General features: G+C 37.1%; 1 protein-coding gene across 1 annotated transcript; it reads left to right on the plus strand.

Annotated features, from left to right (window-relative positions):
- Window positions 1-1,449: 1,449 nt before the first annotated feature.
- LOC137753228 (UPF0547 protein C16orf87 homolog) lies at window positions 1,450-26,356 on the plus strand. The gene is made up of 4 exons (XM_068528302.1): window positions 1,450-1,653; window positions 7,331-7,427; window positions 19,645-19,827; window positions 25,596-26,356. The coding sequence occupies exons 1-4, from the start codon at window positions 1,588-1,590 to the stop codon at window positions 25,712-25,714; spliced, it is 465 nt and encodes a 154-aa protein (XP_068384403.1). The 5' UTR covers window positions 1,450-1,587; the 3' UTR covers window positions 25,715-26,356.
- Window positions 26,357-26,896: the final 540 nt, after the last annotated feature.

Below are 26,896 nucleotides of genomic sequence, written 5' to 3' on the forward strand. Positions count from 1 at the left end.
CCCAGTCATTATCAACTTCAAATATAATCCTGTTACTCCCGAACTTAAAACCCTTACTGCCCCATTGAACTCAGTATGAAGTCCAAACTCCTTACCATGGTAGCAAAGACCCTGCCTGCATAGCTGGATATGACCCACATCTCCAGCTTTAACTCTTTGCCTTGCACTTGGTGTGCTCACAACTGCTAAACTGCTGACCTCTCTGCCTTTGCTTACACTGTCTCATCTGCCTGGTGAGTTCTCACCTTTGATTGGGCAACTCCACCTGACTTACTTAGGGATTCAGTTTTGGAGATGACTCTTCTAGAAAGCCTTCTAGGACCACCTCATTAGCTGTGTACAAATCCTTTTCCCTTTTGCGTGGGTGGGGGGTCATATTAGGTTAACCTAGTAGAAAATTCAAATAATACAATAGGATATGGAATATGTCTCCCTCCTCTTCCTGCCCTCCAGTTCCTATTTCCAGTTTCTTAATGTATATGCAAGCATAAATAAATATATTTTCATATTATTTTTGCACAGTCTTAAACAAGGTGTACTATATTTTTCCAGTTAATACTATTTTGGAGATCATTATATCACTTTACATACAGAACTATCATTCTTTTGAAGAACTGCAATGACATTTCGTTGTATGCATAACTTAATTTGCTCAAGCAATTTGTTGATGGACACATGGGCTGTTTCTGATTTTGCTTTGACAAGCAGTGCTGCGAAGTGCAACATTTTTGCACAAATCCATTTGAGCACATGGAGAATATCTTTCCAAACTCTTAGGTATGGGATTACAAGATCAAAGTCGAGGTGAATTTTAAATTTTGATATAACACTCTAGTCAGCCGACTTATTCTTTCCAACAACATTCGAATGTTGGGCCGTCTACACTTCTAGACTACGTGTTTGAGGGCAGGCACCTCCTAGTATTCACATTTGTCTGGCAGAATTGGCCCTCAATACATATTTGACTTAACGAATTTTATACCTCGCAGAACCGAGTCCAGGGCTGGCATATAGCAGATTCATCAGATGTCTATTACAATTCCTCAATGATTAGACTCGCTAACATTTACTGAAGTTTATCAAACGGTAGGATCTGTGCCAAGCGCTTTACCCCCCACCGCCTTTTTCACTCTCACGTTCTCCTTCCTCTGGGGGAGGGGGCGGGCTCAGCACCACGACCCGCCCCATCTGTGCATTCGTTGGTCGAGCCCGACGCCCGTTACTGCCGAGTCCCGGCCAAGCCACGCCTCCACGCCGTTCGTCTGGCCCAGAGGGGGCGTGTCCATCGTCCCGCCGCACGATCCAGTCGGTTTCCTCTCGTGAGAATCGGTACGCCCTAGAGGACCGGAGCGGTGTGGGTGGGGGCGTGTTCCGCGGTCCCTCGGAGCCGGCGCACGCCGCGCCCCGCCCCCTCGGCACGCAGGCTCCGCGCGAGCTCGCGCACGCGCGCGCGCGCACTCTTCAGAGCCTCACTCTGGCCAGCGGGGATCAACGGGCGGAGGCTGGGCTGCTGAAGTACGAGGGGCGGAGCCCGGGCCGCCACCGCCGCCGCCACCGCCGCCGCCGCCGCCGCCGCCAGAGAGGAGCATGTCTGCAACTCGAGCCAAGAAAGTGAAGATGGCCACCAAATCATGCCCCGAGTGCGACCAACAGGTGGGCGCCGGGGGCCGGGCACCGGGCACACGGGCCGGTGGGGCGGGTGCGCGCGGGCGGGCGTCCGTTGCCGGCGGCCGTTGGCTGTGGAGAGGCCGCCTCGCCGGGGTCCCAGCGGCTGAGCGTGTGGGCCAGCCCTCGAGCTCTGGCCACGATGGGAGCCCGGAACCGGCCGGGTAGAGCCGAGGGGTCGCGGGGGAAGCGCCCGGGGCCGCGGCCCGGCCGGTGCCCACCTGGCGGCGGTCAGACGGGCGAGTATCTTGCCCTGTGGCCAGCCGCGTGAGAGGGGGCGTGGGTTTATCGTGAGCTGACGGGGCGCCCTGTCCGGACCCTCCCCGAATCGCCTTTCCGGCTCCGGTGACAGCGGCAGGAGTGTGGGGCAGCAGCCCAAGTGGACGAGTTCGGTCCCTCAGCCCCCTCCTGCCCCGAAGAGAATGCCCGATGTGCCGACTCCGAGTCCGGGCTCCTGGCTCCGAAATCCGCCTTCTGCCAGGCAGGGTTGCTTTGTTCCCGTTTCAGATGTGTACGGTGGACCCCCAAAACTGTCCCCCCGCGACCTGGGCGGATGCTTAAATGTGACAGAAAGGCCCGCAGTGTAATAGTTCTAAGTTTTGGCGAAATGTGGAGATTTTTTCTCGTAAACATAATTATTATATTTTTGACGTAAATAATCGTGAATCCTTTCTGTACATTGTTTTAAATGGAACGTTATTGAATAACGCCCCCATTGAAGCCCTTCCTTTCTGAGCGCTCCTCACTTCCCCCTACCCGCCGCGGTATCCACTGTTAAAAATTTGGCATTTTCTGCTTCCAGATCTTCTAAAAAATATATATGTGGTTTTATGAATTTTAAATGACTGCTTTCTACACAGAATTAATGATGTCATAGCTGTAATTTAAAAAAATCTCATCTTACCATTTTAGTTTAAGGATGCCTCATTTTTTACTAGAATGATACAAGTTCCTCTAAACCTTATAAATCTAATGAGTTAAGACTCTCTCAGTTAAAAGCATTAGTAAGGGCCCTATTTCACGCCAACATGCAGATCTGGGTGTGTTTATTTCTTTTCCACTGAGACAATTTTTTCAAAATGATTACCTCTTCTCCCTTTTTCTTTCTTTCCTTTTTTTTTTTTTTTTTTTTAAATCAGGAGTAATTTGAAATGGCTGAAGACTTTTTTAATAAGCTGATTTTAGTGCATACTTTAAGGAGCAAGCTTAAAGGTTGATCAAATCTTTTAACAGAAAATGTTACATGTTTTATTCAGTATCTTTTATGGGCAATGATAGATATGCTGATCAGAGGAGAATTACGGTTTATTGATTGTATGAGTTTATTGAGTATGCATTCTAAAAACAATTTAGCCATGTTTTCCAAAACAGAGTTAAATTTCCTTTCTTTTTTTTTTACATTTTTGTTTGCGTTGGGTCTTTGTTGTTGCTCGTGGGCTTTCCGAGTAGTTGCGACCAGCGGGGACTACTCGTCGTTGCGGTGCACGGGCTTCTTATTGCGGTGGCTTTCCTTGTTGTGGAGCACGGGCTCTAGGCGCGAGGGCTTCAGTAGTTGTGGCGCGAGGGCTTCAGTAGTTGTGGCGCGCGAGCTCTAGAGCGCACGCTCAGTAGTTGTGGTGCGTGGGCTTAGTTGCTCCGTGGCATGTGGGATCTTCGCGGGCCAGGGCTCGAACCTGTGTCCCCTGAATTGGCAGGCGGGTTCTTAACCACTGCGCCACCAGAGAAGTCCTAAATTTCCATTCTTACCATTAAACTAAATTTGTTAAATTCTGAAAAAGTTGGACTTTTCTATTTAAGTCTCCTTGTCGAAGATTATTTCAATATTTAAATAATTTCTGTTTGTTCCGTTTAATTGTGCAGAAGTATAAGGTTTACATGGTATGCATTATGCATTCCAGTTTCTGTAGGGCATCAGTTATTGCAAATCCTGACCTTGTTGTATTTGGCATACAGTAACCTTTTGGGGGAAAATAACCTGTTTTTAATATCCTCGTTAAAAAAAGAGGAAAGGATAATAAACTTGTAGGAGTCCCTGTAACTATTCAACAAAACGTGATCAGCATTTTATTTGGAAATATCACATTCTGTTTTGTTGTTACACACACAACCTCCACTGCAGCTGCCATAACAAAATACCATAGATTGGGTGGCTCAAACAACAGTAATTTATTTTGTCACAGTTCTGGAGGCTGGAAGTCCCAAGATCCTGGCAGAAAAGAGAGCTTTCTGGTGTCTCTTCCAAGGACCCTAATGCCATCGTGAGGACTCCACCCTCATGACCTCATCTAAACCTAATTATCTCATCTCCAAATAATACTATCACGTTGGGGGGTTGGGGCTTCAACATACGAATTTGTTGCTGGGGTGTTTTTGGGGGGTGGGGACACAATTCATTCCATAACAGGCTACAACAACATAATTTAAAATGTTGATTTGTAGTGTTCTTTATTCTAAATACTTAAGAGAAGATAACATACGTGGTGACTAATTCAAACTTTTGGTGATTCTTAAAAGCGATTTATCTTTTACTCAAAGTAACTCAGTTGAAGAAAATAATAGATTAATTTTAGTTTTCTAGTTATTTGAAAGTACAGGTTTCTTATAAATGAGAAAAAAATTATAATCCAGAAAGCCATTTTTAAAAAAAGCTTTAGAATACTGCTGTTATTCTGAGTTGCCTGGTGAATATTAAATTAGAATTTAGATATAGTTTATAAACATAAATATAAAATCTTTAAAGTTTGAGATTGCCTCAGTTGAGTAGATTTACATAAGTTCTGTATATGTGTGTGTAAGTTTAAAAACAGGTACAGAGATCAGCAAACAAGAAAGACCTAGATTTTCAGTTGCTTTATTACATCCCCTTTTACATTCCCCCATTTGAAAATATAGTTCTGAAACATCTAAACCACAATACTTTTCATTTTCAACGGGTTTCACATCCACTAACTCAAGTTACTGAGCCATTTTGAGTGTAGTAGTAGTCAGGATTCTTATTTTTCTGGGATCTCTGGTGTATGTTTCTGATTTTGCTTTTTTTTTTTTCTTTATTACATCAGCTTTTTCCCCCTTTTAGGAAAGAATGTTAGGAAATTTTATGTGACATTTAGCAAATATGTCTGCTGTACGTAACTTTGATGCTCTTAGCAACAAAGAGTATAGATGGATTCTCTGTAATGTGGTTATTTTTGAGCTTTTTAAAGTCAGTGAAACAATATAGGGTCAGGATTTTGTTTTTTGCAGTTGTTTTTTAAGCCTGTCTTACTTGTAAAACATGCCTACAATCTCAATACCTATTTTTCAAGGAATAAATTGATTCACAAGCCATCAGTAAACAACACTTCAAATTTTTTTTCCTTGCATTTTAAAATCCTGAAAGTATAGCATTAGAACTTTCATTACTGTTGTCTTTGGCATTACAACTGAAATTTCATGGAAGTTTAGGTGTTTGTTTAAAATCCAAATTATACAATAATTTAAAGAGATTAATATAACTGAAGTTGTCTACCTCATTTAATAATTCTTTTTACATGATCTGTATTGTGGTGGTGGTTAGTTGGGTTTTTTTCAGGGTTGGTGTGAGGGGAAGGAACTTTACATTTTCAAAAGGACCTTAGGGTGACTTAGCTCAGGCGCATGAATGTTCCTTGAGCATAAGACACTTTCATTAAGGGATGTAGATCAGCCTGTCAATTGAATTAGTCATCCCAAAGCCCAATGTACATTTCTCATCTAACTGTAGCACTCTGTTAATTCTGGACATGGGTTGATATAATTTTTTTGTGTATAAGACAATTAAATTTCAATTTGTTGAGTTTCAATAGCTGAAAGAAAATGGTTGTTGAGTAGCAAAGGGTATGTTGAATAAGAACATCACGTTCTGTGTTTTTTTGGGTAGCATTAACTTAAAACAATTTATACTGCCGTGGATGCCGTAAATGATGTGTTTAAGTATAAAGGAAATGAGTCAGTACCTTTGAGCTTGGTTTCTCTGAAGATGTGAAATTTTTAAAATGACAAAACATACCTATTTTAGGCAGATTTTACACTATTAAGAAATGTAACATTACATTTTCTGTCGTGGTTTGGAAGAATCTCATTACATTCTTGATAAAGCAAGCTGTTAGACATACCTGGAGTTTGATTATTTTTATAGATTCATTGTTATTTTTCATAAATACAAACTAGAATTCTTTGTTCAGTATTTTTATGCAAAGAAAAGGAATTCTGCCAGAATTCTGATTTAGCTTATTTAGATCACATATTTATATTCTAGAACATGAGGCATTCTCTACATAAATGGATGAAAGCTTTATAGTAGTGATTAAACTTTTACATAAGCAGAACAGTGGGCAAATGGAACTTATCTTACAAAGGGAATTGTAATTACTATTCTGTGAGTACTTTTTGTTGAGATTAATTTCTGGTTTTCAGTGAATGTGCCCTGAGTCCAAGGATCATTAAGATTAATATTAGTGAAACAATTGTGGAGGGAAAGCTAAAGCTTTTTTCAATGATTTTCAATAACATTTGGCTTTATAAATTTATTTATTTATTTATTATTTATTTTTGGCTGTGTTGGGTCTTCGTTGCTGCACGCGGGCTTTCTCTAGCTGTGGTGAGCAGGGGCTACTCTTCATTGCGGTGCGGGAGCTTCTCATTGCGGTGGCTTCTCTTGTTGCAGAGCACGGGCTTTAGGCACTCGGGCTTCAGTAGTTGTGGCACATGGGCTCAGTAGTTGTGGCTTGTGGGCTCTAGAGCACAAGCTCAGTAGTTGTGGCACATGGGCTTAGTTGCTCCATGGAATGTGGGATCTTCCCAGACCAGGGCTCAAACCCATGCCCTCTGCATTGGCAGGCGGATTCTTAACCACTGTGCCACCAGGGAAGTCCCTAACATTTGGCTTTAGAAAAATATTGACAGACTTGAAATGGAGAAAGGAGACACTTGTAAAAATAGTTTACAGATTTATAAACAGAAGCCTGAAGAGCTTGTGTTTTATCCGACGTCCTTCCTGGAGCTGAGACTGTTAAGATACTAGGTCTTAACTCCTGCTTTGTCCCACATTCTCTTTTGTTTGTACAACACTTTTGCCCCTCAAACTGGTTGTTGTAAACTTTTTTTTTTTTCTATTGGTAGTAATCGGCATCTTACCCGCTCCTGTTGGAACCTGGGTTGTTTTCAGTTCTTTACCCTTTTGAAATGTCTTGTAGATCTACCTTCTCTCCATTTCCATTCTCACTATTCCAGTGGGGCCCTCATAATGTTATGCTGGGATTACTTTAATGATTTCCCAATCATGCCCCCCTTTCCAATTTATTCTATATAAACTGCTTTCAAACTAATATTTTAGGAAATGCTACCTTTTTTCCCATATATTTTCCTTGACTCTGACCCTATTGTGGTTTTCTGTTGTTCACTCACATCAGCACATGTTTATCATGCATTTGCTACATTCATGGTTATTGTAGTGCGTTAGTAGAATGTGAAGATTTTGAGGACACAACACCCATCTCATAATTTGTTGTCAGGAGGTGGGGTTTAAATAAATCCCTGATTCCTACTTCAAGTAATTTATCATTCAGTTTAGGAGAGTACATAAACACTGAGAAGTTTAAGAACAGAAAAATTGTAATAATAAATTGCTTCTTTTTTTTGTCTACAGGTTCCTGTTGCATGTAAATCATGTCCCTGTGGTTACATATTTATTAGCAGAAAACTTTTAAATGCAAAACACCCAGAAAAATCACCATCTTCTACAGGTAATTGTAAGAGTTTACCACATTTTTAGCTTTTTGATGTAGAAATTTAAAATTAATTTTTGTGAATTTACTATTCAATTTTTGTTGAAGTTAACAAAGTCTATTGAAGTATGTGTTTGGTTTTTATTAGCTATTGGAAATCAGCTTATGACATTAGTATGCCGTTCATTCCATTTAAATGTTAACTCCCTTGTAATGCTGATAAAGCTTGTAACAAATTTTCTATTTTTTATTTTTGGAGGATGGAGAGCCATTGAAGGGTTTTAAGCAAGGGAGTGACCTAATCTGATGTTTTTAAAAAAATTTTAAATGTTTACTAAAGGTATAATTGACTTCCAATAAATTGTACATATTTAAAGTGTATGTTTGATAAGTTTTGTCATGTGTTTACACCAATCAGTCACCACAGTCAAGATAATGAACATGTCCATCATTCCCATAAGCTTTCTAGTTCCCCTTTGTAATCTTTCCATCTTGTTTCCCACTCCCCCAGATAACCACCGATCTGCTTTCTGTCACTATTTTAGAACTTTACATTATACAAGTGGAATCATACAGTATGTAATCTTTATTGCCTGACTTCTTTCACTGAGCATAATTTAAGATTCGGCCATATTGTTGTGTATATCAATAAGATTAATTCCTTTTTATTGCTTAATAGTATTCTTTGTGTGGATATGCCACAATTTGTTTATCTGTTTACTGCTTGATGGACATTTTGGTTTTTCCTCTCATAGTGCTGGTACAATGTGTAACAACTTTAAAGTAGGTTTTTTTTTTTTTTTAAACTGGTGACTGAAAAAACATAACCTGATTTTGGTGTGAATATAATTTTTAGATACATTGGTTATTTTTTGTAATTCCCTGATATAGAATATCTAAAAAATTTTTTGCTTGAATTTTACCTTCCCATTAATATAAACAAATTGGATTTGTTCAGCAGATATATTTATTAAAAAAATGAAATTTTGTTATTTGTTCTTTGATAAAGTCAGAACTTTGTATGTTCATGATCCCCAAATAAGAGTAGATTGATTGCAAGTGTATATATGAGCACCTGCTGTATGCTAGGCACTGTTCTAAGCCTTGGGCCTAAAGTAATGAATGAATTTACTATCAAGGCAGGTTCACTGCTGTCATGGAGCTTAATGCATTCTTGTGGGCAGGAAATAGAGAACAGATAAACAGGGAGAATATCAACTTGTGAATAAACGCCTTGTAAGAGATTAAAATAGAGTGCTGAGGTGTGTGACTGGAAGGCTAATTTTGATTGAGTGGTTGGAAGCTTCTCTGAGAGGTGACATTTTAGGCTGAGGCTGAATAGGAACAGGGGGGTAGTAGCCATGATAAGATCAGGAAGAAGACCATTCTTGACAGATGAAATAGCAAATGCAAAAATTTTAAGGTTGTTAAAAGTTTGGTATATTTTAGGAACAAAAAGGCCAGCATGGTTGCAGTGTAGACAGTAAAACCAGGAGAATGTTCGATATGAGGCCAGAGGGATAAGCAGGGACCAGATTATTTACTTAAGGCTTTGTAAACTAGAGTAAGATTTTGGTTTTTATTCTTACGGTGTGAGGAGAAACTATCCCTGGGATGTGCGATGAGGTGAGGGGAGGGTGGCATGCTCTGATTTGCCTTTTAGAAAGATCATTCTGACTTCTGTCTAGAGAATAGTTTGTGGGGTTACAAGGTGGAAGTGAGCTTTTGCAGTATGTTAACTGAGTGAGGATGCCGAGTTAGGCAAAGAATGGTTATAGTAGGAGGTGATTCAAGAATTACTTATATTTATGTCTGTGAGAGGTCTGTTTATCCTAGGTCTGTGGAGAGATGGGAGGAAAGCAGTTTTAATTCCATTTCTGCCTCTGAGTTTGCTCCCTTTCAACATGGTAATGGACTTACTATTAATTCATTAGTTCTTAAAGGCTGTTGCTGGATTTGTTATATAGGAGTCATCCAGAGAACTGTTAAAAATCAATTCCTGGTTCTTGTTTCCTAAGAGTGTGATTTGGGTATGGGAACCTTGGAATGATTCATTCAGTAGATTTGCTGGGGTGGCATGTCAACTCAGTTCCGAGGCTCCAAAATGAATAAGACATGGTCCATGCTATTAGTGGGACAATTGTGTTTATTAGTTTTTCACTCAACAAATATTTTTGAGACCCTTCTATATACCAACAATTCAGGTGAGAAATGAGGTAAGGAAGAAATGTAAATGAGGACAGAGAAAAGGGACAGATGCTACAAGTGTTAAGAATTTAAAATCATTTGAAGGAGAGGGAAGACTTTAGAATGACTCCCAGATTTCTGATGGATTACTGGTTAGAAAGGGAAGATAAAAGGGAAGACAAGTTTTGAGGGAAAGATGAAGAAACTATGTTTGGATATAGTTGTGAAATATCATCCATGTGGATTTTTTTTTTTTCCCCAGTTGGACATACAGTCTGAAGCTCAGGGAATAGCCTCAGCCGGAGAGAAAGGTTTTGAATCATCATGGTTGTTGATATCATGGAAGTGGATGAGCTAGTTCTATAGAGTCTGTAGGGTAAGAAGAGGAAGCAGGTTCAGGGACTGAACTTTAAGGGTAGAAGTGGGTAGGGAGGTCATGTCAACTGAGAAGAAATGTCAGCCGCAGGAGAACAGCCAGCAGACAGTGGTGTTACATAAGTCAGTGTGATGAGTGAGAAGCAGTTCATTATTATTTTACGTTTGGAGTTTCCTAAGGTTCTGTTGTTTAATAAGAGTAGACTTGAGACCTTGAAGTGAAGATGAAACATTGAAGCCTAGAAATCCTAGGGAGGAGGAAGAAGAACCAGCAAAAGAAACAAAGAATAGAAAGGACAGAGAAATATCAGGGATAGACTGTGCTGTAGAACCAAAGGAGGAAAGGGTTTTTAGAAGGATTAAGAGTACTCAAAGCCTGGAAATCAGTTTGGTATAGTACAGACGTGTACTATATGTTGTTATATATTATATGGAAGATCTGGCTTCAGATTCAGATTCCAGTTTGGTCACTCTCTAACAGGTTAATTAACCTCCAGGGGCAGCTGCTGTTTACTTGTGTTTATGTAGATTTATAGTACCAACCTTAGAGGATTGAAGTGTAGATGAAGTGCATATGAAAATGTCTAACATAAAGAAAGCTTGGTATGTTATAGGTACTCAAAAAATACTAATTTTTACAATTAAATTTCTTTTTTTTAATTTTTTCTGGCTGCATTGGGTCTTCGTTGCTGCACACGACCTTTGTCTAGTTGCAGTGAGCGGGAGCTACTCTTCGTTGCAGTGCGCGGACTTCTCATTGCGGTGGCTTCTCGTTGCGGAACATGGGCTCTAGGCGCGCGGGCTTCAGTAGTTGTGGCATGTAGGCTCAGTAGTTGCGGCATGCAGGCTCAGTAGTTGCAGCATGCAGGCCCTAGAGTGCAGGCTCAGTAGTTGTGGCGCATGGGCTTAGTTGCTCCATGGCACATGGGATCTTCCCGGACCAGGGCTCGAACCCGTGTCCCCTGCATTGGCAGGCGGATTCTTAACCACTGCACCACCAGGGAAGTCCCCAAGGAAGACTTTTATTTGCATAATTAAACATTTAAAACAAAAAAGAAACATCTTTAAAGCTCAGATTGCACTTATCTTAAAATCAAAGCTATAAAAGATTATTTGAATTTCAGTGGGTTGAAACCTCTTATTTAATTATTGTAACTTTGTGTGACATGCAGGAGGAAAATAATCTGTTAAGTCATAGATTTATCTAGATTTGAAATGTTGAAAACTCACATTTTGCAAATATACTAATCATCTTTATATCTTCATAACATACATGAAAATAGGGAGGTGGGACGCTAGAACAATATAGAACTTTGCTAGCTGAAAATATAGATAAATAAAATCTATTATGGAAATTAATTTTAAATTGTAAAAATATATTAATTTCGGTGAGAGGAAAAGATGAGTGTTACAAATAAAGCTGTATTAATGCTCAGTGTTTTGTACAAGTGCATAGAACCTCAAGGCAATTAATTATTCTTTGATACCTTTCTAAATGCGTTAGGAATGTAGTATTGTTTCTTTTATCCTTTTTAGGGGGTCAATATTAAATGGAGAAAAATTTTTTAAAATTGACCATGTTGTTCATGTAGGATTTCATTTCTAAATTGAATGTTTGACTGAGAGTTTAAAAAGTAGCCTTGAGGTTGAGTCTTCATCTGTCAATTTGAAGAAATTTAAAAAAAAAGAAATTAAAGGAAATACTGTATTTCCTAAAATTGAAAGTATCTGTACTGTGGCCTAAACCTTCAATACTGTAGTAGTAATCTATTCAGATATTTGGTCAGTCACCAAATACTGACAGAAGCAGTTTTTGGTGAGAACAAACTCAGTTTGTTCCAAATCTTTAAATTTGGTTTTCCAAATGGGTGTTCTGGGTGGTTTAGTGGCATCAAGGGTGCTATTTTGTATTTAATAACAATGGATATACCTTTAAAAAATTTTAATTATAAAAACTGTAAGGAAAAAGTAAACTGAAAATCTGAGATACTAGTTTATAAAAGACTTCCTCTAAAGGTAAGAAAAAGATTTAAAATGGTAAGAATTTTGAATAGCTTATTAGTATTTAACTGTTAATTTCTCAGTGAGTATATGCTTTGGGTTAAGCTTTGTCAAATAAATAGCAAAATTAAATAAATTCCATTTTTTATTGGGGGAAGGAAAAAGGGATAAAAATATTAAACATAATTTTTAAATTATTCTCTAACAGGGAAAGGCTGATAAATAAGCAAAGTCTATAAATGACATACTCACTTTTGTAGTTAAGGAAGAAAAATGGAGAAATGATTATCACCAGTACCTTTTAGAAACCCAAAATGATTGAACATTAATCAGTAGTAAGTGATCCTCAACTCTGAATTACTTGACAGTGAAGATTTGGTTTTGTTATTTCAGAAAACATTGTTCCTTACATGCTAATCACTTAAAATTGCTGTATATTCATATATGGAACATAGTTTTTATTTTGCCTTTTGATGAAAAAATACATACCTTCATCTCTGTGCCTTTTTTTAAAGTTCTTAATCATATAGTTTATATAATGGTATCTATATTCATCTTTAAAAGACATTTTTCATAGAATCCTCTGATTTCTTCTAATCAAGACTGATTTTAGGTCTGCTGCACAGCTGTCATGCTAAAATTTCTTTCCATTGTACTATAAGGATAATCCTACTTTTAAAGATATTTTGATGTGGACCATTTTTAAAGTCTTGAATTTGTTACAATATTGCTTCTGTTTTGTATTTTGGTTTTTTGGCCACGAGGCATGTGGGAACTTAGCTCCCTGACCAGGGATCGAACCTGCACCCCCTGCTTTGGAAGGTGAAGTCTTAACCACTGGGCCGCCAGGGAAGTCCCCTACTTTTTCTTTTTTTTTTTTAAATTAATTTTATTTATTTATTTATTTGGCTGTGTTGGGTCTTTGTAGCTGTGCATGGGCTTTCTCTAGTTGCGGTGAGCGGGGGCTACTCTTCATTGCGGCGTGTCGGCTTCTCATTGCGGTGGCTTCTCTTGTTGCAGAGCACAGGCTCTAGGCGTGTCTCAGAGCACAGACCAGGGCTCAAACCCGCGTCGCCTGCATTGGCAGGCGGATTCTTAACCACTGCGCCACCAAGGAAGTCCCAAAATTTTGTATTTTAATCATTTTAAGTTGTACGGTTCAGTGGCATTAAGTACATTCATATCATGTGCTTAATCATCACCACTGTCTATTTCCAGAACTCTTTTCATCTTCCCAAACTGAAACTCCATACACATAAAACAATAACTCCCCATTTTCCTCCTACTCCCCGCCCCCATCACGCCCCAGGCCACTACTATTCTTTCTGTGCCTGTGAACTTGAATTTGACTACTGTAGTTACCTTGTATAAGTGTAGTCATGCAATATTTGTCTTTTTGTGTCTGGTTTCACTTAGTATAATGCCTTCATCCACGCTGTGACGTGTCAGAATTTCCTTCCTGAATAATACTCGATTGTATGTACTTACTACATTTTGTTCATGCATTGATGGACACTTGAGTTGCTTTCACCTTTTGGCTATTGTGAAAAATGCTGCTGTGAACATGGGTGTACAAATATCTGTTCAATTCCCTGCTTTCATTTCTTTTGAATATATACCCAGAAGGGGAAATGCTGAGTCAGATAGTAATTCTGTTTAATTTCCTGAGGAGTCACCATATTGTTTGCACTATTTTTCATTACCACCAGCAATGCACAACGATTCCAATTTCTCTACATCCTCATCAACACTTGTTATTTTATGTGCTTTTCATAATAGCCATACTAATGGGTATGAAGTGGTGTCTTGTTGTGATTTTAATTTGCATTTCCCTAATGAGTAGTGATGTCGAACATCTTTTCATGTGTTTATTGGCCATTTGTCTATCTTTGGAGAAATGTCTGTTCAAGTTCTTTGTCCATTTTTTGTTGTTGTTGAATTGTGGAAGTTCTTTTTATTCTGGATGTTAATCCCTTATCTGATATATTTTTGCAAATATTTTCTTCCATTCCATGAGTTGCCTTTCTACTCTGTTGATAGTGTCCTTTGACATACAGAAGTTTTTAATTTTGATGAAATCCAAGTTGTCTATTTTTTCTTTCGTTGCCGGTACTTTTGGTGTCATATCCAAGAAATCATTGACAAATCCACTGTCTTGAAGTTTTTCCCTAAGCATTTTATAGTTTTAGTTGTTATATTTAGATCTTCAATCCATTTTGAGTTAATTCTTGTATATCGGGGTCCCCAGTCCCCGGGCCGCGGCCTGTTAGGAACCGGACTGCAAAGTAGGAGGTGAGTGGTGGGCGAGCGAGCAAAGCTTCTTCTGCCGCTCTACATTGCTCGCATTACCTCCTGAACCGTCCCCCCTGCCCTGCCCCTTCCCCCCCCCCCCGGGGGGGGGGAATATTGGCTTCCAGGAAACCAGTCCCTAGTACCAAAAAGGTTGGGGACCGCTGTTGTATATGGTATAAGATAAGGGTCCAGTTTCATTTTTTTGCCTGTGGATATCCAGTTTTCCCAATTACCACTTGTTGAAAGTACTGTTTTTTCATGGCTACTGTTATTGAAAATCATTTGACCATATATTCGAGGATTTATTTCTGGGCTATTTTATTCTATTGGTCTGTATGTCTCTGGTAAGGCAGTACTACATTTTTTTGATTACTGTAGTTTTGTTAGAAAAGTTTTGAAATCAAGAAGTGTGATTCTCTGTTCTTTTCCAAGATTGTTTTGTCTGTTTGGGGTCCATTGAGATTCCATATGATTTTAGGATGGAGTTTTCTATTTCTGCAAAAAAATCTTAATGATATAATATTCTCTGAAGGTATGCTTTGAAATGTTTGAAGATTTTTTTTGATTTCCTGAACTACCTTTGTTCCTCATGTTTTTGTTTTTGTTTTGTTTTTGGCCTTGACCAGGGATTTAACCCCGGGCCAAGGCAGTGAAAGCCCAGAATCCTAACCACTAGGCCACTAGGGAACTCCCTGTTCCTCATGTTTTATCTTGCTCCTTCTCTCTCTCACACTTTTTATTTTCTTCAAATAGCTGGTAATCCTTAATTGCCTGTTGATATTTATAAATGAAGGTCTTGGTTTATCAGTGTCGATAACTTGCATGAATATCCTACACTGTTTTGAAAGTCTATTTTGACATTTCTTTAGTGTACAGTTGGAAGCAGCTTATTGGCAGGCTTTTAGATGTAAATTAGGTGAGCTGGGGGATGCTGTTGAAATCCATGATTGCCAAAATAAGGAAGGCTTCATTCTGGGACAGAATGTGAAATCCTTTATAGTATTTCATTTTTATGAGGAACTGCCTTTTTTGTTTGTTTGTTTCTTCTTTCTATGTTGTGGAGGTTCAAAGTCCCCTTGAACATCGCTTGGTTCCCAAGAGCTTTACATCTTTATGTGTTACTTTGTATACATAGGCCCAACTGTTCTGCAGTAGTTCTAGTTATTCTGATGATCACCCTGTGGCCTGCTGTTCCTTACTGTACTTTTTGTCCTGTCCTGGGAGTATCTTTGGGAAGAACAGCGATCCCTTCTATAGGAGATATCTCTTATTCTTATTTTGAATTTTAGTTTCTTCTATTCTGGTTACTTAGAATCTGTCAGCTTGCCAGTTTGCTGAAATTCTGTAATTTCAGATCGTTAATAGCACCCTTTTCTGTTTCAAGCACTGCAGATTTATTTTCCTTTTTCCCTTTACCTTTTTACCCATGTTTGTTCTCATTTCAGTAGGATTTTTGAGACGATAATGAAATAAATCATGTGTTCAGTCTGATTTTATTTATTCAGCACCACTTAACATGTGTAGGTAATGTTCTAGGTTCTGTGAATGAGACAGGCAAAAGCATCCCAACTTTCATAGAACTTATATTTCGAAGGGGGAGACATATTGAACATATAAATAAATGTAGTAGTAGTAGTAGTAGTAGTAGTAGTAGTAGTAGTAGTAGTAGTAGTAGTAGTAGTAGAAGTAGAAGTAGAAGTAGTAGTAGAAGAAAATTATAGAAGGACTATAATAGTAGTAGTAGAAGAAGATTATAGAAAGTAACTTGGGCTGGGAGACTCAGAGGGGCGACCTATAAATTGACATCTGAAGGAAATAAATAAAGCCTGTCTCATGAAGAGCCTTGGGAAGAAAGCTCTAGGCAGAAGCATTAGCAAATGTAGAGACTCAAGGGGAGGAAGGAACTTGTTTTATTAAAAGGAAGGCATGTCTGGAGAGTACTGAACAAAATGGCTAGTGGTATGAGATTAGATGGGTGAGAGGCAAATGTCAGGTCTTATAGGGGGACTTACAGTCTTTGGTCGGGAAATTTGACTTTCTTTTAAATAAAGTGAAAAGCTAATGAAAGGTTTTAGAAAGGAAGCTTATTTATACAGTCTTTTTTTTTTTTTTAAAGATAATTTTGGCAGCTATTTAGGGAATGTGTTCGGTTTGGATGTTGCCCATAGAAGTGGGAGAAATGAAGAAATTGTGGATGTATTTTGCACGGAGTACCTATGGACTTCTGTGATGATAGAAGAAACAAGCTGAGTCACAAATGACTACAAGTTATTTGGCTTTTGCAACTGGTTGGTGCTATTTACTAGTATAATGAAGGTTGGAGGAAGGAAAATCAAGAGTTATTTTTTGGCACATCTGAAATGCTTGTGAGTCATACAAGTGAAGCTGTCAGGTAGGCAGTCTAGAGCTTTGGGAAGAAGTCAGAGCTGAAAGTATAAATTTTGGAACCATTATAACAATAGTTTTTAATGTTTTGGGTCCATGGTTTATCTGGGCTCAGGACAGAGTCCTAAGACTTTAATATTAGAGATGGAAAAGAACCTGCAGGGAGGAGAAGACAGCAGAGGCGATAAAGAGGAATGGCTGGTGAGATGGGAAATTTGCAGAACCTGAAAATCAAGTAAAAAATTAATTTCAAGGAAAAGAGTAGTCCTCTGTTGAATTTTTGAGAGATGGTATTAAGATGATTAAAGAGAGGTGTCTATTAGATTTGCTGACAGAGGTTTTTGTCCTTCTTGATGATCATTTTCATTGAGTTGGGAGCTATACTGGAATGAATTGATGGGTGAATGGGAGGTGAGAAACTGAAGGCAGAAAGTACAGATACTTCTTTTTTGAGAAGTTGGCTATGAAGAAGTTTGCAGAGATGGGTGGGTAGCTGAAGGAACAAACTTAAATTCAGTGTTAAACTCTAAGAGGCATACTTTAAAAAGCTTTACCTGTTACTATTTCTTTCAACTTTTTTCTTTTTGAGAAATTCTAAGCATACCCTGTCCCATCCACATCCACGCCTTCTCTTGTATATTATTTTAAAGAAAATTTCATATAATTTCAATTATAAATATTTCATTACATGTTTCTAAAAGACAGACCTTGGGACTTCCCTGGCAGTCCAGTGGTTAAGACTCCATGCCTCCAATGCAGGGGGCATGGGTTTGATCCCTGGTCAGGGAACTAGGATCCCATATGCCATGCGGTGCAACCAAAAAGAAATAAAATTAAAAATTAAAAAAATTAAAATAATAGATAGACCTTTAAAAACTTAAGCACAATAAAAAATTAACAATAATTCCGTAATATCAAATATCCAACTGGTGTTGAAATTTTCAGGTTTCTCATAAATGGTTTTTAAAAACAGATTCTAAATAAGGTCCACACATTGCATATGACTGATATCTTTTTTGGCTCTCTCTTTATCTATTATTTTCTCTTTTATTCCTTGCAAATTATATGTTAAACTATCACTTGTCCATTTGGATTTACTGTTTGTGTCTCCGTGGTGTATGTTAACACATTCTTTGAATGATTTTTCTTTTTCTTATAAATTGTAATTTGGATCCAAGGGCTTGATGAGATTTGATTTTTTTTTTTTTTTTTTTTGGCAAGACTACTTAGGTAGGTATTCTATAAGGAGGCACAAATTCTACTTATCTCCGTTTTTGTGATGTTAGCAGCTGTTGATATTTACATTTAGTTCATTTCAAGTTGAAAATGGTGATACTCTTATTCCTTCTTCAGTTTTTTAGCCACAGTGATTCTAAAATGAGAAATTGCTCTTCATCTACCCTTTTGTTACCAGTGAGTGGTACAGTTTGAATAGAAAAAGCAGGGTAAATGCTTTATTCTTTTCCTTTATTTCACTTTTCAAAATAGTGAGTTGGTTCTTTAGGTGTTTCAGTCTATTATAGTTATTATTTTTATTGATGCTCAAATTATAATGGTCAGCAGGAACCTCTTCAAGTTAGCCCTTGAGTGCTTTAACAAGATGCTGATGATCTTAGATAACTTTCTTACAGTCTGGAATAACTAAATATTCTTGCATTATCTGGTATATGTTAATCTGAGACCTGGAATTAACTAATTCTCCAAGGATATGGTATTTGGAAATAACTTTTAATATTTTACTTAAATTTATTTTATTTTATAGTAGCCTATTAAGCGTACTTAATTTATATAGCCTTTTATTTCATTTTATTTTTAATTTATTTACTCTATTTATTTATTTTTGGCTGCATTGGGTCTTTGCTGCTGTGCGCGGTCTTTCTCTAGTTGTGGCCAGTGGGGGCTACTCTTAGTTGCAGTGTGCAGGCTTCTCATTGCGGTGGCGTCTCTTGTGGAGCACGGGCTCTAGGTGCGTGGGCTTCAACAGTTGTGGTAGGTGGGCTCAGTAGTTGTGGCTTGTGGGCTCTAGAGTGCAGGCTCAGTAGTTGTGGCTCACGGGCCCAGTTGCTCCACGGCATGTGGGATCTTCCCAGACCAGGGCTCAAACCCATGTCCCCTGCATTGGCAGGCGGCTTCTTAACCACTGTGCCACCAGGGAAGCCCTATATAGCCTTTTAAATTGTTCTCTTTAGTTCTTGGGATATGAATTTTCTTATATGTTTTGCCCTTTTACCACCATGGTTTTAGGCATTTGGGGAATTTTCTTTCTTTCTTTTGAATTCAGGTACGTATTAAATCAATTTAAAAAAAATTGTTGTTTGTCTTATCCAACCTTTTGATCTGTTTGGAGTGAGAGGGGTGGCTCCTTGCATTAATTAAATCACCATGTTGAGTAAAGTTCCCCTATTGCTATTTATTTGGGATAAACATGCTCTTAGAATGTCAGAAATGACCTCATCTGTGGATAAAGTGATAACTGCTTACTTCCCTAGTGTTTTAATGTTTTCCCTAGATACTTTCTGTTTGGTTTTTACTGGGAACTTTAATATAAATATTATGGCTAAGGTCAGTTTTGCTTCTGTGTATTTGACATATTTCAATCTGTAATTTGGGTAGGGGGAAAAAAGGAATGGAATATTTATTTTCCTTTTGTAATACTTCACCATTTTTAACTTGGATACAGAGAGAAGGAAAAAGGTTGCTGTGGAATTGTGTGAACTTGTAGGGGCTGAAATTAAAAGTATCAAATAAAGAAACTTGTCTTCCGTTATAAGATTCCTACTACCTCATGTGTTAGTATGGATCTGAATTCTTTTGAAATTTCTTTTTTTCCTGCATAGGTGTGAGGGACATATAGATGTTATGGTTGTAGTTTTATAAAATATGCCAGGCAGCAAACTCTAATGCTATTTAGAAAAAAAGAGAAGAAAGCAATGAGAACATGGGCAAACAGTTCTTGCTAAGCCCTAAAATATATCACTTTTATTCATCCATACAGAAAACAAGCATGAGGCCAAGAGGAGGCGAACAGAGAGAGTTAGGCGAGAGAAGATAAATTCTACAGTAAATAAGGATTTAGAAAACAGAAAGAGGTCTCGAAGTAACAGCCATTCAGATCATATCAGACGAGGAAGAGGAAGACCTAAAAGTGCATCTGCCAAAAAACATGAGGAAGAAAGAGGTATGAGTAAATCCAAGCAGTTGTTGTTTTTTTTTCAGGTATTAAAGTTTTCTAACATCTAAATTAGATAGTAGTGAAGAAAGTGTTTGGTAGGCATTGAACGCCTAGACTTAAAATTCCAACTCATATTTTCGTTTGTAAAAACATTTCCCTGCAGGTAGATGCTTGTTTTAAAAAAGTCATATAAATTTAATTCTTATTGGAAAATTAAAGGCTTAAATTAGGTAAAATTCACCTTGCTATAAACTGATGATAGTAAAGTTCAGAGATAATTTGTGTATGACATCCTGGATAAGTCTGTTAAAATAGTTATACTTTTTTAAAGATAAATCTGAATTCTGTTAAGACTTATTTCAAACTATTATACTGTGAGTTTTAAAATTTTACTATCAAGTGTTCTTCAGTATGAATTTTTAAATTACTCCTATTCTGTTCCCTATTCTGAGGCAGCTTTTGGATAGTAAGGTGAATTCTTCTTGGTCTAAAACATATTCATATTCTCCTTATAGATTTTCTCTTTTCTTCTGATAAGTAGTGTGTCTACCAATAACTTGTTTGTAACCATCAACTAAAACTTCTCGTTTTCTTTGATTTATACATCTTTTAAAAAACCTTTTATTGTGGAAAATTTAAAAGATTACACAAAAGTAAAAAGAATAGTATAATGCACCCTATATGCCCATGAATATCTTTTAAAAAGTGGGACTTTCAAGCCAGTAATTAAAGAAAAAAAGAGATAGTTCCTTTTTACAGTTCTTTAAAAATCTCTCTCAAGTAAATCAACTATACTTCAATTAAAAATATATAACAATGTTGTTAGACACCACAAAAACCTCTATTAAAATAATTTCTTCAGTGAAATGTGTTTATAACTTCTTATGTTATTTGTGAGTTATGCTTTGCTTTTTCAGGTATTCAGTCTTAGGTATTCAAATATAAATGTATTTTAGACATTGAGAATTTTTTACCTGTTCACCATTTCTCTCTGCTTTGTGTGTTTCTATTTGAATAAAAGTACTACTGTTAGGGAAAATAACTTCACTGGTATAGCTTTTATCAAAGTTAAAGATTTTTTAATATTGTATGGCTAAAGGACTAAGGTTTATAATGTCTTTGACTGTATTCTGTGAAGACTGTGCTTCTATACTCCTTAATTTCTTTGGGTAATTTTACTGCTTTTTCTCTTTCTTTCTATTATGCTGATCTTCCAGAGAGTTTGAGTTGTTTTCTCAACTTGAGGGTGCTTCTTTAACAATGGGATGATCAGAAAGTATATGCTAAAGACTGTTACAGAATGAAAACTAGGTAAAGAAAAGTCAACAGAGGGGCTTCCCTGGTGGCACAGTGGTTAAGAATCTGCCTGCTGGTGCAGGGGACACGGGTTCGAGCCCTGGTCCGGGAAGATCCCACATGCCACGGAACAACAAAGCCCGTGCGCCACAACTACTGAGCCTGCGCTCTAGAGCCCGCGAGCTGCATCTACTGAGCCCCGCGTGCCACAACTACTGAAGCCTGTGCACCTAGAGCCCGTGCTCTACAACAAGAGAAGCCACCGCAATGAGAAGCCCGCGCACTGCAACGAAGAGTAGCACCCACTCGCCGCAATTAGAGAAAGCGCGAGCACAGCAACGAAGACCCAATGCAGCCAAAAAATAAAATAAATAAATTAAAAAAAAAGTAAACGGAGAAAAAAGAAAAGAGGGAAATACTGCTTGGCCCAGAAAACAGAACATTCTTTACCATTGAAGTAAAGGGAATATAACCCAAAGAATGGAAAAGGAATGCTTCTGGTCAGAGGAGATGAGAGAATAGATAATGACAGTATTTTATTAGGGGGAACGAAGGCTCTGTAGTTGTGGTAGGACTCTATATATGCAGGTTTGGATCTTTTATTTCATGTTAACTTGAAAAAAGCATTTATTTGGGCATAAATTGTTTTCAGGTATTTTTAGTTTATTATAGGAAAGTTTTAAGAAAGCTATTTCTAGAGTAAGATTTACTTTTAATACAAACAGGGAGGACCTCAAAGGAATTTTTGTATAATAAAATAGAATCTTTTAATGTAGGCCAGAGGCAAGGGCAGTCAGCAAACTTTTTCTGTAAAGAGCCAGATAATAAATATTTTAGGCTTCGTGGGCTATATGGTCTCTGTCATAGCTAGTCTGCTCTGTCATTGTGTCTGGAAAGCAGCCATAGGGAATACGTAAATGAATGGGCATGGCTGTGTTCCAGTAAGACTTTGTAAAAACAGGTGGGAGGCCAGATTTTGCCAATTGTATTTTACCAATTTTGCAGGCTGTATTTTACAAACCCTTAAGGCAGACCATGTTTTCTAAATATAATACTGATAGAAAATATGAACTTTTGAAATGTCTATATATTTTAGAATAGACTTCTTTGATATGCTTCTTAGTGTTAAGTAGCTACTTAAATTCAGTATTTATTGATTCCCAGCTCATAGGGCACTTGAAGAATTTGAAGCAAGCTTTACCTTTATTCTAATAAGGAAAACCTGACAGTGTGTCTAAAAGCACATTTTTAATTGGCTTTACTGTTTTCTATGTTTTGAAAAAAATAGGAAGAAGAAGGAATGAAAAGGAAATCTTTTTAGACATCTAGATAACAACATTATCATAAAAGCCAACCATTAAACTTAACAGTTTTGGGTGGTTTAAAATAAGTCTTTATTTTATATGTGGGGGGTATGATTATTCTGGATATTAGTAAAGTAGGAGTGACATTTTGACTGATTGAAATATATTGGGCAATTCTGAATACCTTATTAATGAACATAGAGAGTTAATGTAGACTTCACGTTAAAGATGGTGGATTGAATAAACACATCTAGCTCTGCACCCTCCCCAAATCCTAGTAAAATGACAGGGATGAAAGGGATTTTTTTTTTTAAGGGCCAAGTCCCACAAGGACAAGGAGTGGGAGAAGCAGCAAAATTCTGGAAAGTGCTAACTTCTTTAGCAGACCCAAGAAACCCAAATCGTAAACTCCTTTGAGGAAAGCTGAGAAAGAAACTGATTTTTGTTTCACGTCTGCCTAAGGTCAGGAATTTTTACCTCAGTTATGTCTGGAAGTGTAGAGGTGAAGGTGAGGCTAAAAACAAGATTATTTGAACTCTGTGTTTTAATAGCCTGCTAGGGCTCTTTACCCTGACCTCCCTTCCCTGCAAGTTTATCCTTTGAAAGGGAAAACAGAGTCTCTGGTCTAGGAAACACCAGGCATCATTGAGGGCAGGAGTACCAAATTAAGATGAGGAAGATTAGGTGAAAATTGGAGATGGTAAATACTGAGTTCTCCAGTCAGGCTTTCACAAAGGAATAAAAAAATAACTTGGATATGATAAGTTTTTGCAGGGAGAAGAAAAAAATTAAGACTACCATTAATATTCTTTGTAAGAGAAGATATGGTAGTCATGAAAGAAGAACAAGATGATGTTTAAAAGGAATTGCAGATGTCAAAAAAGTACTTGGAAAATGAACTTTAAAATGAGAATCTCAAAATATATATATATGTATGTATATGTCTATATGATTTGCAGAAATGTAAAACTTTAACAGAAGGCTTATAGACAAAATTGAAGAAATGTACCAGAATGTATAGCAATAGGAAAAGAGATGAAAAAATGAATAAGAAACATAAGAAATTTAGAGGACCAGTTCGAGGTCAACATCTGTAAATAACTGATGTTGCAGAAGAAGAACATAGAAGATGAAGTAGATGGGAAGTCATCAGTGAAATAATTCAAGTAGTTTTCCCAAACAGGAAGGACATTGAGTTTCCATATTGAAATGCCTCACCAAATTCCCAGACCAATGGATGGTTAAAACTAGATATTATGCCAAAGCATATCATCATAAATCATATCTCTCTGGTTAAAGGGAAGGTCCTTCAGGTGTTCAGAGAAAATAATCAAAGTGGTACAGTGGAATACTACCCAGCAAGGAACAAACTACTCATGTATGAGCAACATCAGTGAATTTCAAAAACATGTTGAATGAAAGAAGCTAGACACAAAACAGTACGTACTATACCATGCCACTTATATGAAGTTCAAGAACAGGCAAAATAAATCTATGGTGGTAGAACAATGGTTGCTGGTGCGGTGGGGAGGGATTGACTGGAGAGGAGCATGAGGGATTTTCTGTATCTTGATTGTGGTATGGGTCATCCAGTTGTACACTTATGATCTGTATATTTAACTGTAGTAAATTTAGCAATAACTTAAAAAATAACTGTAAAAAGTGGTATAGGGTTTTCTTAACAGTGACACCAGTAGTTGGAAGACAGTATTTTGCCTTTAAAATACTAAGAGGAAATATTCAAGTCTTAGCTCAATCATGCTATTAACTAGTGTGAAGAAAGACTAAAGACACTTTCTGATATTCAGGGTCTCAAAAAATTTGCTACCCATACTCCCTTTCTCAGGAGGCTACTGCAAGATATGTGGCATCAATGAAGAAGTAAACCAAGAAAGTATCCTGGACCTACGACACGGGGTCCAACTCAAGAGAGAGATGAGGAGAATCTCCAGCATGATGTTGACGAGAGATCTCCAGATGATAATTGTGCAATAGGCCTAGAAAGCAACCATTTCACATTGGAGCATAGAATTTCTTCAAGAAGATAAGATTGATAAGTGTAAACATTCTGAAAGATTTATCCAACTAGGAGAGAGTTTGGGTTCAATTAGTAATGAAAACTAAGCAAATGAAAAAAGAGAATCCCTTCAGTGAAAACAGTGTACAGGAAAAGTGAAATCATTTACACAGTGAATAATGTATACACAATATTGATCTCATCAAAATGGTAATATAACTATAATGGGAAGATGTGATAAGAAGAGTATGGTGGGGGCAAGAGACAGAAAACAATAAATCCTAATATTTCATGGTGGAAAGTCAATTAATCATGCCTAAAACCAAAAATCCAAGCTGTTGCATCAGATAAATATGTTACTTAGGTAAAAACCAAAAGGAATACCTGGAAAAGTAGTTTTATTTGAAGAGTAGGAAATGTGCGTGAGGGGAGGAGGACTTCTGTTTTTTTTGTAACACGTTTTGTAAAAATAATTTGACTCTAAATTATATTAATGTTTAACTTTGATTAAAAAGTCAATACAAAACAAAAAACGAGACAAAAGTGGAATCATAGTAGAGCCTGAAAAAATCATTTGGGAGAATATACACAAAAGATGTTAATCGTGATTTTAGCTGGCTCATGAGATAATAGGTGATTTTTCTTTTTTCTTTTTCTGTATTTTTCAAAGTTTCTACCATGGACTTGGATTACATTTGTAATCAGGTGGGGAAAAGTAGAAATAAATGTTGGTTATTCATATTTTCCATAGCAGGGCTAAGGTGAAGAACTTAATATATTCATAAAGGCACCATTGATGTTCAGAAGGGACCATATTTAGGGTGAGGAAATTCATTTTGATTGAAACAGCTCATGCTAGTGAGGAGAAAGAAATATTTGAGATTCTTACAGAAATGATATTGATATTAGACTGTGTGTATAGAAATATATACAGTCTCCATTTAGTCTTAGAATTGAGTTCTTGGCATTTTAGTAACTCCTTTGTGTAATTTTAAAATTTCAGTTCAGTAGCATAATACTTTATAACATTTAGTGTATGTTGTAGTATTATGTATTATATTTATTGTCATTTAAAGGAATACTTGAAAACTTTAAATTAAAAAAAATACTGCATCTACTGCCTTTATATTAAAATCTTTCCCTTTTTCTTTTAACAGAGAAACAGGAAAAGGAAATTGACATCTATGCTAACCTCTCTGATGAAAAGGCTTTCGTGTTTTCAGTCGCCTTGGCAGAAATAAATAGAAAAATTATTAATCAAAGACTTATTCTCTGATATTTGTCTGCAAAATGTGTTGAAACTTTCTTCAGGATTACATCAGCAAATTCTCAAACAGTTATGAACTCCCAGGAGCATTCTGACTGCATCAATAAGGGCCATTGATTGTTTTTTTTTTCTTTATCATTTAGCCTGTGGCACACTTTGGGACCAAAGCTGCAGGCTTGGACTGTTCTGGGATTTCCTTGTTTACCAAGGAGTATTGTCAGTGTTTTGTGTTTGGGATATAGTGTATTAACTTAACCCCCCCCCACCCCCCACCCCCCCTGCTGAAAAAAAGAAAAAAAGCTGGATGACTTTTACAGGATTAAGGGGTAGGGTTGGGAGTGGAAGTAAGAAAACTAGAGAAATAAAATGATAGTTTGCAGGTTTGACACCAGAGATGCAATATTTTAAATACTTTGAAAAAGAGTGACTTTTAAAAATATATATTTCAGATTTTCAGCACTAACATTGCATATTTGCAGTTCATTTAGTAAATTGGCAATTGATATTTTATTGAATGGGGAATTAATAATATAAACTGTAAATTTTGTCTTAAATTGATTTTTTTCTTGGCCTTTATTTTTATAACTTAAGGTATGAGTTATATTTTAGAAGCTACTTTCCAGTTTGGAAGTTTGGGTGCTATATGAAGAAAAACATTTAAGGATATATCATACTTCAGATATAAACTCCTTGTTTTCTTGAATGTAATTTATTTATTAATTAAAAAAAATACTTTTTTGCTCTCAAGATGGTGCCTGTTAACCTAAACATAAAATATATTTATTACATGCAAAATATTTCTTAGATAGCCACTTTGAAGCAGTAATGTTCTTTCTGAATGGATGTTCATTTATACATCCTGAAAATTATTTAAATTGTTACTTAACCTCACTCTGGAGGAAAAAAATAAACCTTAATATTGAAACTAATAGATTAAATAGTTTGGTATAAGCTTTTTGTTCTAGTGAAGTTTGTGAACTGTATTTAAATTATTAATTTTCTAGTGTTAAATGATAATTGTTTATAGTTGATTTGTTTTATACTAAATGCTTTTGCATTTTTGTATATCGATTTAATGCTTAACATATTCAAACTTGATAATGACTTCCCTTATTTTAAGTCGACTGTGGCCTCCCCCTCCCCCCCCCCCCCCCATCTGTTTGGAAGTCCTAAAGCCTTATTAGGGAATGT

This window comes from Eschrichtius robustus, chromosome 19 (assembly GCF_028021215.1).
Source record: "Eschrichtius robustus isolate mEscRob2 chromosome 19, mEscRob2.pri, whole genome shotgun sequence".
NCBI classification, from domain to species: Eukaryota; Metazoa; Chordata; class Mammalia; order Artiodactyla; family Eschrichtiidae; genus Eschrichtius; species Eschrichtius robustus.